The following is a 19754-nucleotide window of genomic DNA, read 5'->3' as shown; positions in this document are numbered from 1 at the left end:
TGTGTGTGTGCATACAACAGCGATGTGTGCCAGCATTAACAGGCCAAACAGAGTCGGCTTCCACCGTTCAATGCAACCACAAACATTCATACACTTCCTTGCCTCCTGCAGACATTGTTATGGATATTATTTGCAAATCCACACCACAGTTTTGCACTGGAGCATGTATAATAGTTTACAGTATTGCCAGCAACCTGTGGAGGGAATTAGACTGCAAGGGCCCTGTACTGAAAACAACATCTGTATCCCATAGAAATGCAACAAATACTGAGAGTGAGAGAGACCAGACTTCGAACAATCATCACTATTGCTGCTAATGAGAGGTGTTTGCTAAGACTAGCATTACTATTGCTATTACTATTTCTAAGGATTAGGGATTTGAACACACCCCCTAAGTTTTAAACTCAGGACCTATTTGTGCTACAAAGTTGAATGATACCTAAATTAGCGGAGCTTGATGAGAAGAAATGTGCTAAGACTTTTCAGACGGGTTTCAACACCTACTGACCGATGAATTTCAATGGATTTTCCAGTCACTTGTGGTTACTAGATAAGTTTTCTTACAAAATGTTTATCAGGATGGGATTCGTAAGGAATTCATTTTTTTTGGTTCCAATTCCAGTTCCTCTTAACAATTCTGGTACTTTAACGATTCACATCTTTTTTTAGTACTTTTTAAAGAAACATTTGGAAATGCAATTCTTTCTGTATTTAGGGCAAACTGCCCTCAGCAGTCTGTTACCAAATGATGAGCATTTCATATTTTAATAGAACAGATTCTTGCATCATGTTTAAACAGACTTTTTAATTGATATATTTTATTAATTAATTCTTTTTTAAACATTTTAATGATTACAACTAAATTCATTATGTGTATGCTTAACTACACATTAGGTCATTTCAACAACCATCCAGTAATTGATCTCAATACAGTAAAGACCCTAAATTGAAATGAATGTACAGCTAACTGAATGACTTGCGGTTCAGCAAGTTTGATTCATATAAATGAACTGACTCATATGAGTCATTAGTTCAGTGTAGATAAAAAAATAAATGCATGAAATGTGTCATTCACTTTTGGGAATCAGGCTATAGTGTTCGCGCTGTATGTTTCGTACTGTAGATGCCATCGCGGCACACAAAGGCAGAAAAATGCTTGTTTGAGAATAGTTTGACTTTTTTGGCTTTAGATAAAAGACATGAAAATCATTTGGTTCTGGCATTTTTTTTTATCATTACTATTGATGCCAATTAGAGGTGTTTGCTAAGGCTAGCATTGCTATTGCTCATACTTAGTATGCTAGAAAGACTTGTTGCTGCTACTTTGTTTTTACCTGTATTAGACAATGGTGATATTTTATACAGAAATGCTTCAGCTTCACCATTGCAAAAGCCATATACAATTTATGGTAATTGGTCTGCGATTATATAGCGCCTTTTTAAACTTAGCGGTATACAAATCGCTTTAAACTGCGTCTCATTCACCCATTCACACTTACATGCACACACCAATGATGGCAGAACCCATGCAAGGCACTAGCCTGCCATTTGGAGCAACTTGTGGTTCAGTGTCTTGCTCTACTTATTAGTGTAAGTAGTTTCCAATAACACAAAAAATGACATTGTAGTGCAGAGCTAAACTAGAAAATTCAATATAGAATATTCAAATTATTTAAAGGGATTGTTCACACAAAAATATATGATTTGTCATTATTTACTCACCATCATGAAGCTTTAAAGCAATATGACTTTCTTTCTTCTTTGGAACACAAAAGAAGATGTAAGGCAGAATGTTAACCTCAGTCAACATTCACTTTCTTTGTTTTTTTTCCACCCCTACAATGCAAGTGAAGGGTTTCATCTGTGAGCTAACTATGCCACAAATTAAAAATAAATGTAAGATTTAAAGATTTTATGAATGTTCACTGATATTAGTAACCCCATAGCAATGCCCTGGCAAGTACCCAGAGGTAAAAAACCTAGTACACAATCTAGTATCATCTAATCTCACTTACTTTAATAACTTTTAAACGTAATAAATACATTTCACAAATCAGTTTAAAACCAAGAGTCTCTACTAGTTTATCTCTTTCTCTCTCTGTGAGCATTGACATTGTTTCTACACATCTTTCTCCTGCTTATCCTGCCATCCCTGCTTATCAATGACTGGCTTTGGTAAAGCCCTTGCTTTCAACTGCTGTATATCATCTGGGTTTAGATAAGGTGACTCTACAGGCCTTTTATCTGCTTTCTCTCCAAGTTCCTTACAGAGCCACGACTGAGAGCTTGCGGAAAAGTACGAGAAGAGACTGGATTTCGAGAGAACTGCCAAAAAAAAAGAGGCAGCGAACGAGTGCCCACTTCCTAGCATGCGTTCGATGCACTTGGCTTCTTTTTTGAGTGATTATGATCCATCTCTTTTTCACAGTTCCAAGCCACTGATCGTCACACAGTCGGAGAAATACCTCTTTATAAATGTTGCATTGAGGGGTGAGAGAAAGAGCACCACACTTCACTTAGAGTGAAAGCAGTAAAAGAGTAGCTTTTGTCAGCCCGTGAAAATGAACTCGTTCCCTGTGAGGATCTGTTTGGGGCGTAGAGTTTGTTGACAAGAAATTATTAAGAGGCTCAGAGAGCAAGTACATGGCTAGAGGCGATGTATAGACTCTCCATAGTAGGGGGCAGAGCAGGTGATCTTTCAGCCCCATCGACCAAAGAAGTGTTTGTGCTGGGTGTCGATAGCAATACACATAACTAAGATGATAAACAAACTAAGATGATAAACAAACTATAAGTCTCGTGCAGACACACATGTTCTTTGAGAATTAAATCACTGCAGATTATTTATTCAGGCAGTAAATATTAATGTTATGAGTGAATGAGAACGTTTTTAGAAACATTTTATAAAGCGGCACTTTACACGAATCAAGGTAGTTCCAAGTTTAACATCCTTTGCTTGGCACTAAAAGCGAGTTTAATGTGCTCTCAAACGGATGAGGTTTTTAAGGTTAATGCTCTGTTGAGTTTTAAATCAACAAATCCAACCTCGCTACCCTAAATCTTAAACTTAACTGATAGTGTTGAACCTAACTGAAAAAGCTAATTTACATGAAAAACGCAACTTCTGAAGCAAACACGTAATTTGTGTTGCTTTGACTAATGTGTCGACTTGCATGCTCTTAAGGACCCGTACCTCAGTCTTTTTCACTTTTTTTCTCCCCTTTTCTCCCCAATTTGGAATGCCCAATTCCCACTGCTTAGTAGGTCCTCGTGGTGGCGCAGTTACTCTACTCAATCTGGCTAGCGGAGGACAAGTCTCAGTTGCCTCCAATTCTGAGAGAGTCAATCCGCGCATTTTATCACATAGCTCGTTGTGCATGACACCGTGGAGACTCCCAGCCTGTGGAGGCTCATGCTACTCTCTGCAATACACGTACAACTTACCATGTGCCCCATTGAGAGCAAGAACCATTAATCGCGACCACGAGGAGGTTACCCCATGTGACTACTCTCCCTAGAAACTGGGCCAATTTGGTTGTTTAGGAGACCTGGCTGGAGTCACTCAGCACACCCTAACTCGCGACTCCAGGGTTGTAATCACGTCAATACTCCCTGAGCTACCCAGGCCCCCCACTCTTATCTGTTAAGCTACTGCACAATTTAAATGTATTTAAAATATTTTGCCTTACAGGTCATGTGTAATAGTAAAAGTGTTTTAATGTCATAAGATAATATAGCATTGTATGAGGAACAGGCCAAACATTTTTATGAACTGATAATCTGCCCTTTTACTCATGATTTGTGTGAAAGGGAATAAAAGTAATTGTTTTAGTACCTAGTGCTCATTTTACCAGGATGCTGTGATTCATACAATGAGCCACGCCAAAATAATTTGGAAAACATAAGGTATATTAACATAATTCTCTGAGACCAGGTTGTTATTATCATCATAAATACAATTGTTTATGGAACCTCTGGTTCCTTTGTCATATTGTAGTCACCAAAATCAAATTTAAAATGCTCTTCATAAACATACATGCTGAAGTTAGCCTTACAGAACGATTCAGGCAGTGTGTGTGTGGATTTACATATATATATACACAGTATATATAGTTGAAGTTATACTTTGTTAGTATTTGGTAGCATTGCCTTTAAATTGTTTAACTTAACAAATGTTTTGGGAAGCCTTCCACAAGCTTCTCACAATAAGTTGCTGGAATTTTGACAGAACTGGTGTAACTGAGTCACGTTTGTAGGCCTCCTTGCTCGCACATGCTTTTTTCAGTTCTGCCTACACATTTTATATTGGAGGTCAGGGCTTTGTGATGGCCACTCCAATACCTTGACTTTGTTGTCCTTAAGCCATTTTGCCACAACTTTGGAGGTATGCTTGGGGTCACTGTCCATTTGGAAGACCCAATTGCGACTGAGCTTTAACTTCCTGGCTGAAATCTTAAGATTTTGCTTCTATATATCCACATAATTTTCATTCTTCATGATGCCATCTATTTTGTGAAGTGGACCAGTACCTCCTGCAGCAAAACAACCCCACAACATGATGCTACCACCCCATGCTTCAAGGTTTGGATGGTGTTCTTCGGCTTGCAAGACTCACCCTTTTTCCTCCAAACATAACGATGGTCATTATGGCTAAATGTTTGTTTCATCAGACCAGAGGACATTCCTCCAAAAAGAAAGATCTTTGTCTCCATGCGCACTTGCAAACTGTAGTCTAGCTATTTTATGGTGGTTTTGAGCCTTTCAGGTTATGTCGATATAGGACTTGTTTTACTGTGGATATAGATACTTGTCTACCTGTTTCCTCCAGCATCTTCACAAGATACTTTGCTGTTGTTCTGTGACAGATTTGTACCTTTCACACCAAACTACGTTCATCTCTAGGAGACAGAATGCTTCTCCTTCCTGAGTGGTATGATGGCTGCATGGTCCCATGGTGTTTATACTTGCATAATATGGTTTGTACAGATGAACGTGGTACCTTCAGGCATTTTTAAATTGCTCCCAAGGAAGAACCAGACTTGTGGAGGTCCACAATTGTTTTTCTGTGGTCTTGGCTGAAATATTTAGATTTTCCCACGATGTCAAGCAAAGAGGCACCGAGTTTGATGTCACCTTAAAATACTCCTCCAATTCAGTACACCCCTATCAGAAGCTAATTAGATAATTGTCTAAAGAAAGAATTTTCCAAGCTGCTTATAGGCACAGTTAACTTAGTGTTAAGTGACCCACTGGAATTGTGACGTAGTCAATTAAAAGTTAAACCTGTCTGTAATCAATTGTTGGAACAATTACTTGTGTCATACACAAAGTAGATGTCCTAAATAACTTGCCAAAACTATAGTTTGCTTATATTAAATCTGTGGAGAGGTTAAAAAAATGTGTTTTAATGACTTCAACCTAAGTGTATGTAAAGTTGTGATTTCAACTGTGTATATATATATATATATATATATTTCTAAAAATGCAAAACGTTTTATAGGTAGGGTTAGGGTACCTGCACGTGGAAAATCAATGTATACATTGGTATTTAGATAGCTAGGTAGATGCATTTACTGTATGCGTGTGTGTGTGTATAAACTAGACACACTCCTGGCACCACTCTAAAAGTCAATAATATATGTCTGTGTGTGTGTTGTCCACACCGAGCTCTTATACTGTTACCCACAAGGACGAAAGGCCCCTCTATGACCTTTGAATTGAAGAACATAACCCTGATTACTGTGCTGCTAACCTCAGATGGCATGTTGTGGTAAAACATATGGTTCCTGCCTAGATTCTTTCTCCAGTGGAATATGTGATGAGCTCTGTGAGGGGTGGAAGCCCACAACAGTGGTCCAACTTATCGTTTTTCAATAGAGCAGAAAAAATGACCACCGCAAAATGGAATCTGGTTCCGTAGAAAGTCTACAAGACCCAATGATACGCCAGGTGAAGACAAACCATTGTTTTCAGCCCATTTACCTGAGTGCTCAAGTGTCATTAGTTTTTGGTGGCCTTCTAGTCCATTCATCCCGTGTGATGGATCTTACTGGGCCATCTCAATGAGCGCTGAGCTCCTCTGCAGATCAGCGGAGTTAATAGCATTACATTGCGCTGGTGGAGGGCCAATGCATCTCCGTCAATCCTGCCTCCTGATGGAGCACTGGGGCTCAGGGCCCTCCAGGCTATGTGTGCCAGCAATCTGCAGCCTTTGTCTTGTGAATATTACAGCAAGTGCCTGACCTTTTGAGTGAGCAGAACTGGGGTACAGTTATCTTCACTCCTGACACACTGTGGCTATCAGTCAAGGTTTTAGCGAGAGAGAGAGAGAGAGAGAGAGAGAGAGAGAGAGAGACAGATATGCTCTAGAAGGGTTTCAGTCCGATTACAAATGGCAATGGATTGTTACACATACCCAAAGACAAGCAGTGATTAGGATGCATTATTCGCTTTGCCCATACGAACATAATCAAAGAGATAAATATATGTGTTCAGTCAAACATGTCCGTATGTGTATTCGTTTCCCATGTATCACTGCTACAATCAGCTGGTGAACTGCCTGACTGCACTCACTCCTGTAAACAAACCCGGTGACAGGCCTATTTGCCTTTACCAGTTTTATTCCGCAAACCTAGCATGAACAAAGTCATACTTTTGTAGTTTCATTGCCCACCACCACCACCACCACCCAACAGCTAATCTACATTTTTCATTGAATCAAGAAAGGAAATTCCAGAGAAATGCTTCTTTTTCAATTTCATGCCGGGGTAACTCAACTTAGTGGATGTAATTTCTACTACCAAGAAAATTCATCACAATGGCATTCACTCAGTCAAACCATGAGACAACCCCGACCTTTTCTTTTTCTCTTTTTTCTACGCTTTGATGAACATCCCTTATGCATCATCATTCCCTCCATATCACTTCTGACCATTACTAGATGATTACATTAGTTATTAAAAAGAAACCAGTGACTACAATTTACATCAAAAAGATAAGTAAGTTCAATGTTTTACCAAACAGATGAGGGTTTTAAGGTTAATGGTTAAGGTTAACCAAGTTTTAAATCAACAAAACCAACCTCCTTAAACTAAACCTTAAACCTAACCCATACTGTCATAAAAAGAAAAGTGAGATGAAAAACACAATTGCTGAAGCAACCACGTCCTTTTGTGGTTCTTCTACGACACTTTCGGCATAAGTGTCGACATGCATGATCTTTAGGACTCATATCCCGGTCTTTTGCATTGCAATGAAAGTGTATTATCATTATTTATTTATTTATATAACATCTGTTTCTTTAATCATATTATTGTTGCTGCCAAAAAACTTAAAAGCTCTTCTTTGTGTTCTTAAATATGGTAAAATCATTTAAAAAAAAAAAAAAACAGCCTCTTGTGGCTGATAGATTTAGTATTATCTTTTTAAACTTCAGTCTTTAGTTTCATATATTTCGCTTAAACAACACAGCCCAACTGAGGCAAAAACCCAACGTCCAGTACACAACTGAGGAAATACCTAGTGGGCAAATTCATGCATCAAATAACTTCTGGTAAATACCTCTAGCAATAACAATCACATTTCAGTTGAAATGGAGTAGCATTGGAAGATTTGAGCATGAAAGCAATATCATCTTAGCGTCAAATCAAGCATGAAGCCTCACATACAACATTAATTCATGTTTTGCATATGATGACAGCGTTGCCTTATTGCTGTGTGTTCACTCGCTCCCTTACACACAGACATACACATGCATTATGGTGTTCTAAGAGAGTGGTTGCTAACTCTGTGCTTGCTAACACTCTTGGCTGTTCTCTGGCATCTGATGAAAACGTTCAGGCCAAAATGACAGCAATTGAAAGAGGGAAAATAACATCTATTCTATACTTTATAAAAGAAAGAAAGAAAAAACCTGGACAAGCCCCCAAAAATAACTCCCACAAAAAAGAATGACTAGAAGCCCTGGCTAAATGACATGCGTGCGTTTGAAAAGCCTCTTGTGTATTTGCAAACAGAGGCTGGGCTTATTTACAGCATTTGTTGAAAAGCCCTGAAAAGCCGAAAGCTGAGAGGGTTTCTTACATATGTATTCAGTGTCTGGGGGCAGCGAGCTATAAGCCTGGCCAGACGCCACTCTTTTGATCTTTTTCTCTCTGTCTCTGTCTCTCTCTCTCTCTCTCTCTTCTAGCATTATAGAATTCAAATATTCAAGAGGAAGTGTGGCAACACCTGACTACATTGTGCATAGTAAATAGAGAGAAAGTGGGAGAGAGAAACAGCACTGGCATTGGTAGCCCTCAACCCCTTAACCAGATTTACATCATTTTAATATTGTTCCGGAAAACCTTCACATACAAACATCCCCAGGCAGGCGTTTCACAGGCTGATTTGTTACTATTCATGGATAAACCAGAGAGAAACTGTAATACTAGACATGCTTGTTAAATTCACAAGGCTCCAAAGCTGCCTTCTAGAAAATCCTGCCTCTTGGTTGTCAGCTTAAGATGCCGGGCATCTGCATATATGAGCTTTTTAAGCTCTGTTAAATGGTTTGTGGTGTCATAGGCTGTCAGAGGCACTGGGAGTATGAGGTTCAGAATGCTCCAGTTTCCTCCAAACATAAACTGCTTGTTTTTATTGCATTTAAGTTCAATGCAGCTCTAATAGAAGCTTTGCTCTGAGGGGCCTTTCTCAGAATAATCACTTTAAGGACAATTTTTAATTCACTGCTGTGTTCACCACTCATGTTTTGGGCAGTGGACTACATTACCAATAACTACCTGCTGCAGAGTTTTAAGACAGCAGTTTGAAGGCATAATCCAGAGTTAAAGTATATGACTTCTGGCACCGGCAAAAGCTTCTGCCTCGAGGGTTGTTATAGATTTTAGTGCCATTAATTTCCTCAGACAGGGCAGTTAGGAAACATCAAAACAGCAGGAAATGAGATGTAAAGAGGTCATTGATTTTGACCGGCTGGAGTTTTATTTACACACAGAGGTTAAATGTAATCGGCAGACACAATGGGATGGTCAGAGTCAAGGCCTAGTGGTTAGTTCATATGCTCCAACAGAACAAAACAAAACAAAACCCAAAACAACAACAAAAAGCATGCTACAAAAGAGACATGTGTGATCACTTTGCCTAAATGTGCAGACAGCTTGCAAATAAAACTCTAAGGCTGAGGGTGTTTGTGTGTGTTTTCCACCTGTGAACATTTATGACCTGTGTTTCCCCTATGACTTTATGCGAGCCACCCAAGCATGAGCAACAGTCATGAGTGTTTGTTTCCAGCAGATTTCACTCTGATTCTTTCTGTCTATCCTCTCCACCACCCCCCGTCCCCATCCCTCACTCGATCTCTCTTTCAAGGCCGTAGCTTGACATTTTGCTCAGTCTCGGGAGAGGCTGATGGGAAATGGAGTTACTACTTCAGCCGCACTGTAAATTCCATGCTGCCACATGTAATGTGCCTAAACACAAATGACCACTCCAGGATCTAAGCTCTGTGTGTGTGCGTGGCGATAATAGAATAATGCCCAGTGTTGTCAGGGGAGGCAACGAAGCTCTTACTGTGAGCCCTATATCTTGCAGTGTCATCACGAGAAGCAGCACGCCTCTATATGTCAAAGCTCCCTGTATGATGTTGTAAGATGTCTGCTGATAGCGAAATGTTAACACCAAAATATTAGGAATAAAACATAAGTGTAAGAAGACAGGTCTGCATGTCAGCGGGCATGCAAAATGGCAAGTCATCAAGAGCGCTTAAAACACACATTGGTCATTTTGTTTCCTGCAGAACAATCTTACCATGGTAGAAGTTTCCTCCACCGAAAGTGGAGCATTTTGAAAACATTCTCCATTAATACATACTTTAGAAATCAATGACATAATTGAACTGAAAACTGAGTTTGCAAATGAAAACAGATTAGTGTGGATGTGGCTGTTACCACAGTTTTAGTTAAAATAACTGTATTAACTACGATATTTTGGGCGGAAACTAGGGTTACCATTGGAATATTTTGCAAGGGTAATCATTTTCAGGATTTCCACACCTTTTGACCAATGAACATCCATTTCATGATTAGTAAATAAAGATTTTTTTAAATCGTTTTATAGAGATTAAACTCACTAAAAGTAATTTCAAGTCAATGAAATATTTCAGAACTACAAAGATGATATTCACAATAGACATTTTTATTATTTCTCCATGACCCATTTACACCTGGTATTAAGATGAGTTTCGGGTGATCAGATCACATGAATGGGTGATCGGATCACAAAACCACACATGAAGGTAGTCGAAAACGCATGAGACAACATTGCATTTGAGGTGTAAATGCTTATTAGCAGGCGAAGTACCACCCCTCTACTGTCAATCAACCTCTGCACTATAACAAGAGTTTACACTTTGCCGGGTATGAGCGACTTTAAAAGAAAATATCAGTCATGGAACTTTTAAAAAAGCGGATACATAAACCAGCACGAAAACTTCATGGATCATCTTCAGTGTGTCTGATATCAATATGCAGGGACACTTAAAAGCACGAACATCTGAAGCTCCTTTAATACAGGTAATCCACTAAAACAACAGACAATTCTGCTTGAAATGTAGCGTTTGTGCTTAGATTCAATTTCAGCTCCATCTAGGAGGAACAGTACACCTTTTTTGCGCTTTCTTTGTCTTTTCTGAATTTTTTGAGAATGATTATCTTGCAGTAACACACTGATATAGTGATTGATGTATGTCATCATAAAATCAGAGACCCTCCCCTTGGCATCTGATTACATGTGGTCACAGGAGATGCATTTAAGCGACCAGATGTAAATAGCGATGTGTGAACTGGAAATCGCAATTTAAAAATTCCCGGATGTTTTTCCTTGAGCCTTGTACTTTACAGTCATCATGTTTTTTTTGAGTGGCTATTTCAGAGAGCTTTATGAAATGTGACTCTAATTTAACTGCGTGTGTGTATGTGTGTTATTTACACACTGTAGTGGAGGAGTCTTGGGCCGGTGTGATAAAGCTAATGAGCTTCTTTTTGCTGGAGTGTAAATGAGACAGACACCTCAGCTTTTGCTATCTGCATGCTAGTGACTCCAGGGGTGATTACTGCTTTAAATTATGCTCAAGGGCAAAGCACTATTTGCATCAGAGGAGCTTTTATTTGCCTGATGAGCGGCGAAAGCCGTCATCACCCTGCCTGAAGATGTTGCACTCGCAGCTCCCGGTGGACGGCGAGGGAGATGGAAGCGAGACCCGTTGTTTCGGCATTACTTTGTTACTTTCCTTCCTGAATGACAGTCAATGGACCCCTTGAGATCCCCACCCTCCTCGGAATGCACACGAGTGTGTGTGTTAATGTGTTTGAGGGGTGACGATAGATTCAGCCTCATTGAATATCAATTAACATGGTAGTTTTCCCTCTGTTATGCTCATGTTTATGGCATGTTTATGGATTTTTGCCAGTTTTCTGTAAGGAAATTTGTTATGAAAATGAAGTTAAAAGGCTACATCGATTCAAATAATAACACAAATATCACAAGTCATATTTTGATCATTCGTTTTCTGCAAACACCCCACCCCTCTTCTTAAATGTGTTGCTACCCATTTCATTTGCTCTTACACCCGAAGAAGAGGAAGTAAATATGGTTGGCATTGGCTGTCAGGCTTCTCATCTTAATTGTCCTTAAGCTAAATATATGGTTAATTGAGAGATTCCTGTCTTGCTGTGAGCAGGGACAAAAAACAGTGCCCTTTGCATCTGCACAAAATGTAAAAAAATGAATATGCATGTTTTGCAAACAAGCTAAGTGGAGTACAAAACTATAGAGGAGAAATATAGAGTGTATATTGCAGCACAACTGGTAGAACATGCGCCAAGGTCATGGGTTCAGTTGCCAAGCAACATGTTTGTTAATAAACGTACACTTTAAATGCACTTTAAGTTGTTTTGGATAAAAGTGTTTGCCAAATGCATAAATGTAAAATTATTCCAAGAGCCTTTCAAAATATAGATGCTGTGACACTCCACAATATGGACCGATTTAATTAGGAAGAAACTAAAAGATTGTAGACGTCCCTTCTTGACATCATAAGCAAGAGCTGAAAAAATCTTGGAGTCTGGTGTTCCCCAAAACAGAGAACTTCCTCTTCAGACAGAAATTCAAGAGCAGAGCTTCAGTTTAACTAAGCTACACTATAATTCCATAAAACATACCAGAGATTAATAGACCACAGCAATCATCCAGAGGCTCCATTACATCACATCACATTATCTACAGATCAATGCAAACCTTGTGGTATATACACACACACGCCCCATTATAAATATAACAACATTAAAAGCTCATTTAACAAGAGCCTTCAATCAATAAAGTTCACGTCCTTACGACTAAGAAGTCATAAGGCGATTTCTGTTCTTGTTAGAAACATCTGGATCTCAGAGCTTCAATAGCTAAAATGTTTTAATGCCATTCAATATGCTATGCAAATAATAATAATAATAATAATTAAAAAATAAAACTACTGGTAGAAAAACAGGCTGAAATGATTATTGTTTTTTGCTCATATATAGAAGACATTGTTTTTAATGCTCTTATCAATTAATAAATCACTAATTCATTTGGGAGTCGAAAACACAAAGCAATGTGGTTCTTTTGGGCATTTTTCCACTAATAAAAAACATTTTGTCCTAAGCCAAGATGACAAATATATTAGTTTACTAATATTTACATTTTGTATTGAATTCTTTAATTTCTTACACAGACACATCCGCAGTCAAAACATAAAGAGGTCTGTGTGGTTAATAGGTGGATATGTCGGAATTCTCGGACTGTGGGTGTGTTAGAGGGAATTGTGCAGGAAGTGTGTGAAGTTAATAGCACCTGGCCTCTCTTTTAAAAGCCTCTCGAGGCCTGTTAGCTGGCCCACTCATTTCAGTGTGTCTGTCTGCACTCTCAGTCTCTCTCTCGCTCTCTCTCTTTGGGAGTGAACACTGTCAATCTTTCCTCAGTATCTATGGCACTTATCTCTCCTCTCTTCACTCATTCTACTTAAACTGCCTTTTTCTTTTTGTGCAGACTATCTACAGGTAGATATCACAAAATCTATGATGCAGCCATACAGAAATAATAAAAATATACATTAAAAAGTAGTACTAATATTAATTGTAAAAAATAAACATTGTTACACTTTCAAATAAAAAAGTATTACAAATGGTTAAAATATGCAATATTTGTATATACAAATAATAATAATAATAATAGTAATAATATATATAATGAATATCATATTTTTTTTACTTTATATTTTATTAATATATATATATATATATATATATATATATATATATATATATACACACACTAAAATTATATATTTTATAATATATATATATATATATTATTATTGTAATTGTTAAATTATTATTATTTTGATATAAATAATAATAAGTAATACAAATAATGATAACATTTAAAGGCAGTAGTAATCAAAATACAATTCCATTATTACAACTAAATACATAAAACTATTACAAATATTTGAAATATGCAATAACAATATATATTACATTGCATTATTTTATTATATTATGATTATATCATATTTTATTATTTTATTATAAGCATTATATCTTACATATTTTTATATTTATAAAATATATTATAAAATAAATATACTGGAGATTTCAAAGTAAATGATAAAAATACTAAATATTTAAAGATTAACTCTTATAAAACATAACACTATTATTATTACTATAAATATAAATAGCATGAAAATAAAAGTATAAATGTTAACAAAATATGTACAAAAATGGCTCTGCAACAAACAAGTACAAAAACAATATCCCAAAGTATATTGTGTGTTGGTGTTAGTGTTGTCTGCAGGTTAAAACACAAGTCAGTAATAAGAAAGTGGGGGGTTGACCCCAATCAGACGCGTGTGTGAGACAGTGAGAGAGAGATGGGCACTGTGATGATGAATGGGCGGGTGGTGGTGGCCATGAGATGGGGGTGCCATTGTAATCACCAGCTGGAGAGGGTGACTGGGGGGGGGGGGAAGAAGGGGCCCACAAAGAGCTGTGGGACACACTTCACTCTGTTACACTGATCCCACACACACGCCGACAGGCTGCTTTCAGCTGCATTCACCAGTACTCGGGTACAAATATGCACACACAAACACACGTGTATGTATCCCATATAGATAATAAAGGGAGCTAATACAGTATATATTAGTTGTAAACATCCAGACATTTCAGTTCAGTAAACAAATAAACAATAAAAAATACAAACTAAACATTAAAATAGGCTTTTGCTATGTGACTTTGTTGTAAACAATCAGTTGAAATGTTAACAACAAACACTAACTAAAAACAATCTATAGTTTTTAATTTTAATTACTGATTGTTTTTAACATAAAACTGATTACATAAAACAAACACAATATTCCATTATTTTAAATAACTTAATAATTTTATCATTTTGGTAATATTTTGAGTATTTAAAGCATTTAAAATATTGGTTAAACAAACAAAACAGGAGTATGCATGTTCACATAGTAACATTATATATACTGTATAATAAGAAAAAGTGTTAAAATTGATATGAAAGGTTTTAAAGCGCAAATGATGCCTAAGGAGCCACAAATTCTGTTTCCACACAGACAAATACTCACATGCAATGACACACTCATGAGTGAATAAACGAATACACACGCCACATTGCCCGTAGACAGTCTCTGAGCTCTGCCTGACCTCTGATGCTGCTCTTTTGGTGAGCTGTCAAAGCCATCACTCACTGGACTGAGATACACACACATCATTTTAAAAGTCCTGCTAAAGCCAAACTATCAAACGAGAGCCTTCAATCTGATATACCAGCACGTATACACTGATATACAGTATATCTGCACAAATACTGATGCACAGTTTACATCAAGCAAATGAGAAAAACATTCTTCACAAGGTTTGAGCTAACAGGAAGGTTTTTGGAGAGAGATGGGTTGCCTGGGAGCCGATACAGTGAAGTAAAAGCAAATGAGGTGGCCCTCTAGTGGCTGCCAAAAGAACAAGCTTCACGGCCCACACACACACACACACACACACACACACACACACACACACACACACACACACACGGTCCGTACTTCACACACCCACACACAGCCTCAGCCGGAATGTTTCTCATCCAGAAACCCTGACATTTCTCCAAAACATGTCACACAGCAAAAAACCCACACCAAAAGCATGTCTACACAAATGCAACCCGGCAAACAACACACAATCTCTCACAAAGCACCAAAACACACATAGAAATAACAGAAATAGTCCAGTTCCTGTCTAAATGTACACAACTTCAAAGAGTGTCAGTCAAATGCCCACATAAATCTGAGCCGTGCGAGAAAGCCAGAGAGTGAGAGAGGGAGGGAGAGACAGAGAGAGCGCGGCGGATGACAACTGACGGGGGGGGGAGAGAGACACAACTTACCTGCTGTTGTTGAAGATGCAGCAGCTCGACTGCGCTTATTTCATTGCACGTCTCCCCACTTGATCTTCCATCTCTACTGCCAGCATCTAATTGGCTGCTTAGGCTGCACATTCCATTTTGACTCATTGAACTGTTGCTTATTGTCTCATTGGCCGACTCCTGCATCATGACTTAATACCTAGAAGTGATTAAGAGGCACCAGTTAAGGCTCTTGTTACAATCCCCTTTATTTGCCTCCTAAAAAAAAAGAGGGGGTAAAAAGAAAAAGGAAAAACGGGACAAGAAAATAAAAGCTTTTCATTATCAAGCTCTGCTCCCTTTGCAAATAAAACCATTTAACGGGGGGAGGGGGTGGAATTATGCATTCACCGTGTAAATGAAGCAATAGAAAGAGATGCACGTTTTACTTTGAGCTTTGTTTTTCTTTCTTAATTATATACATTTGATTAATGCATTCAAATCAATGTTTTTTATATCGAACATCACACAGATAAATATATCGCACTGCGTTTAAAAATACAATTTGAACAGTGACTTGTATACTATACGAATAATTTTCAAACAAACATGTTTGAAATGGGCTAAAAAGAAACGTGTGAGACTTTCATCTTTTTTCCCCCATGCTAACTCCTGTTCATCTACAAACGCCCTAAAATACCCCATCTTGAGTGTGTTTGAGACCAGCGCTGCGTCTTGACCGAATGAAGTTGCTTAATGACACGCAGCTAATCATGCAAAATTTAAATTTGGTACAGGAGGTTGGGGGGGTTACAAATCACATGGTTCTGTTATGTGATGAATGATATAATGGTCTTTCCATTTTAACATAGCTAACTAAAATTTGCCTGTTGGCTAACACAGGGAAAAAAAGCTTGACACATACAGGCTGGCTCTCTGTCTCCTTTTCCTTTATTTTAATCACATTTAAAATATTCATTATAATCATATATTTAGTGCCGTCCACTGAACACAATTAAAACAGCCAAATTTAAACAGAAATAAAACATACACATCCAATTTTACTCTCACAAACAAATGAAAGACATGAAATTAATTTCCCTTGCATCTATTACATATGAAAACAGCGGTCGCTCCACCAAAAATCTTTCACGAATATCACTAATGATTGTGCTAAAAACATCATAAATTATGCATATTACCTCTTCTCTATAATAAATGTTTTATCATTTCCCCTGCATACAGTCATCTGTACATTCATAGGAGCCCTAAGATCTGTGGACATCCTCGCAATATATTAAAGAATTGGTCCAACCCAACAAACGCAATTCAAGGTGTGTTCTGCATAGCTAATATACCCACAAGACTTCTTACACACACACACACACACACACACACACACACACACACACACACACACACACACACACACACACACACACACTCCTATTCTCTTTTCTATCATTCACATATTAATCAAATTTTTCCTCTTAGAAATTTATGACTGACTGTCTCATATTTCAGCGCATTCAAATATAAACAATATTAATTACAATAATGGTGACTGCGCCTCATAAAATGTCCCTAATCTCGTGTAATGTTTAGAGGGGATTCATTTTGGAGCAACACTTTCATTTATTTCCGTGACAGCGCTGTAATCCTTCTTTCCACAGATTAAACACATCAAATTTGTCACCTGCTACACACGGACAATTAGCAGCGATCTTTCAATGAGAGTGTACAATAACTCGACTGCCGAGCCATGAAAAAGAAAGGCGCTAATCAAACGTGCGACACAACAAAGAAGTAGGGTTCTAATCCGTTCCTGCTTTTCAGATCAGCAAATGACATTTTAACAGCTCGGCTTGTGTCTTATAAAAAACAAAGGAGGCGAAGAGTTTGTTTTTGTTTTTTTAAGGCTGTCCAAAAATGCAAAATGCAAAAGCATGCACTTGGGCGACAAAAGTTCTCGGAGCGGTAAAAATAAACAATTTAGGGACAAAAACTCAGAAGGGAGAAAAGAGACAGAGAGAGAGAGAGTGAGAAAGAGAGATTTGCACAGTGTGAGGGCTGACGAATCTCTCCTGAAGAAACACTGCCTTAGAGATTAGCTGAATAAAGTATTCAAATTAGGCATAAATTTTACATGCCCCATGTTTAAAATATTCAGAGAATGGCAGCTTGATTGCCTTTACCCAAATTTTATGAACATTGTAATGGAGTGTGTTTTAATGCCAATAAAGGAGTATATTACTTGCAAAAATGAGTTTAAGACAGGGCCGTAACTGCAATATACACTGTGGGGGACAAGTGCCCACCAATAATCAGATATGGCCAGATTGATCCCCCCATTAATTGATACCATTGTTGCTGTTCTGCTGCAGTCCATTATGCATCACCGTCTAGTTGTCATTAAGTTGCTGCAAGAATAACAAATTGGTTTAAAAAAAAAGTGTAATTTTAACAATGCACAGTAGTCTAACACTGCTCATCAATGTCATATGAGATCAATCAAATCGACGAAGGCGGTTGAAGATGCTAGGCGGGAACCTCGTGGATTATTCCAGCAAAGTAGAAGCGTCATCACCCTCAGATTAGAAATAGAACATGGTAAGACCAGTGACTTGTGGCTTCCATCGTGTTTTTAGGTTTTGGAAAGGACAGTGTCATATTTTTATGCAAATATTATTAGGTCATAATTTACAATCAAGATTTTCTAAATAATTTCTTTATGTCTTTAATTCATTCTGAATTTTGTACAGCATCTCCTAAGAGTCTACTTTTAAAAGAGACCCTTTTATTTTGAGGATGAGCCACCAGTTAAAGGAGAAGTTCACCTAAAAATGGAAAATGTACTTTTACTCACTCATTTGTTCCAAACCCACATGTTGTTACTTTTTCTCTGAACATTAAATAGATATTCTAAGCAGCTCTATTCTATAGAATAACCATTTATAGTGAGGAGGAACTGTCGAGCTTCAAAAAGGACAAATCCTATAAAGCGTAATTAAAGGTTCAGTATAAAGACATCATAACAGTAGTCCATGTGACTCATGCATTATATTCCAAGCTTTCTGGGGCCATAGTACAGCTTTGTGTTGTATGGACTACTTTATGGTATTTTAATGATGATTTATATTTTTAATTTTTCATCTTTGGACCATCTTTGGACGTGTTTTTGTATGGAATGCCGCATTAGGATTCCTGAAAAAATTTAAGAAAACAATGAGACATAACTTGAGGACAGTAAATATTTGTGTGTATTTACATTTTGCTAGCCAGCTGACAGTCATGTAATTTTACAGATACATTAGTCATAAAAAGAAATTCAAATTATATTAATCTTTTCTTTGATATAGCACAAAAAAGAAACGAAAGATGACTGAAACAGACAAACAGCTAGCGATGCAGACACAGTAAAAAGAAGCATTTTTTAAAACCAAAAATTATAAACTTTTGGTCACATTTAAAAAAACATAAAACTCTTTTAAAGCCTTTACTCAGAAAATTTACATTTTATCACCCTTACTATTTTAAAGCACCGAGTACCATTATATTTGTGACCTCAACACCTGCGACCCCCCAATGTTCAAGACATGGTTACGGCCTTGGTTTAAGACAATGTTTCTTTCTCCAAAATCTACTCCAAACTGGAAGACACTAATTAAAATTTAATTTCGGATCATTTGAATCACAATTTGTGTGTTTGAAATAAAAAGAAATATATTTTTTTGCTGTTTAGAATTAAATATTAAGAAAAAAAAAAAAACAGGATACGTTTTTTCTCCAAACTTGAATTTGGTTTTGGGTTTAATGACGCAGAATACTGATGCTGTCATTATGGAAACACACATTATTAACACTGTATCCCTTAAATCCACATGATCCACAACTGGCATGTAGGTGTCTAACTGAACGTAATACTCATGCAGATATATGCAAAGTATATTCAGGGAGATCAGGTGGTGCTTTAACATTAATGACAGCGGTGAGATAAATTAATTAGCCATCTGAAGGCAGCATCCAAATCTGCCAATTACAATGTCAATTAGAAACACATCCTTGGTTTGCGATCATTTCCACATGATGGAGCGGACGGGGAGGCTGGTGTATGAGTCTGAATGACACTGAGTGAAGGAGAGAGAGTAGTACGGGACTGTACCGGCCGAGAGAGACAGACAGAGAGAGAGAGAGAGAGAGAGAGCCAGCACCCAAAGTCTGTCTTTGTTTGTGTCTATTGTAGGTCCCCCTTTCTTTTCAGGCAGACATGTCAACCCTTGGGGCCGCTCGCCTGTCACTTTATC

The 19754-nt window shown here is 37.7% G+C and overlaps 1 protein-coding gene across 1 annotated transcript in view; it reads right to left on the bottom strand.

Moving 5' to 3' along the window:
- The window catches only part of LOC127638929 (forkhead box protein P2-like), a 75622-nt gene extending 59962 nt beyond the window's left edge, over nucleotides 1-15660 (bottom strand). Inside the window, exon 1 of the mRNA XM_052120696.1 lies at nucleotides 15493-15660. Coding sequence (XP_051976656.1) covers nucleotides 15493-15660 — 168 coding nt within the window. The remainder of the gene's footprint in view (nucleotides 1-15492) is intronic.
- Between the last annotated feature and the right edge of the window lie 4094 nt (nucleotides 15661-19754).

The sequence above is a fragment of the Xyrauchen texanus genome, chromosome 47, assembly GCF_025860055.1.
Source record: "Xyrauchen texanus isolate HMW12.3.18 chromosome 47, RBS_HiC_50CHRs, whole genome shotgun sequence".
Classification (NCBI taxonomy): Eukaryota; Metazoa; Chordata; class Actinopteri; order Cypriniformes; family Catostomidae; genus Xyrauchen; species Xyrauchen texanus.
Note: the sequence above shows the minus strand (reverse complement) of the source record. Positions and strands in the feature narration are given on the sequence as shown.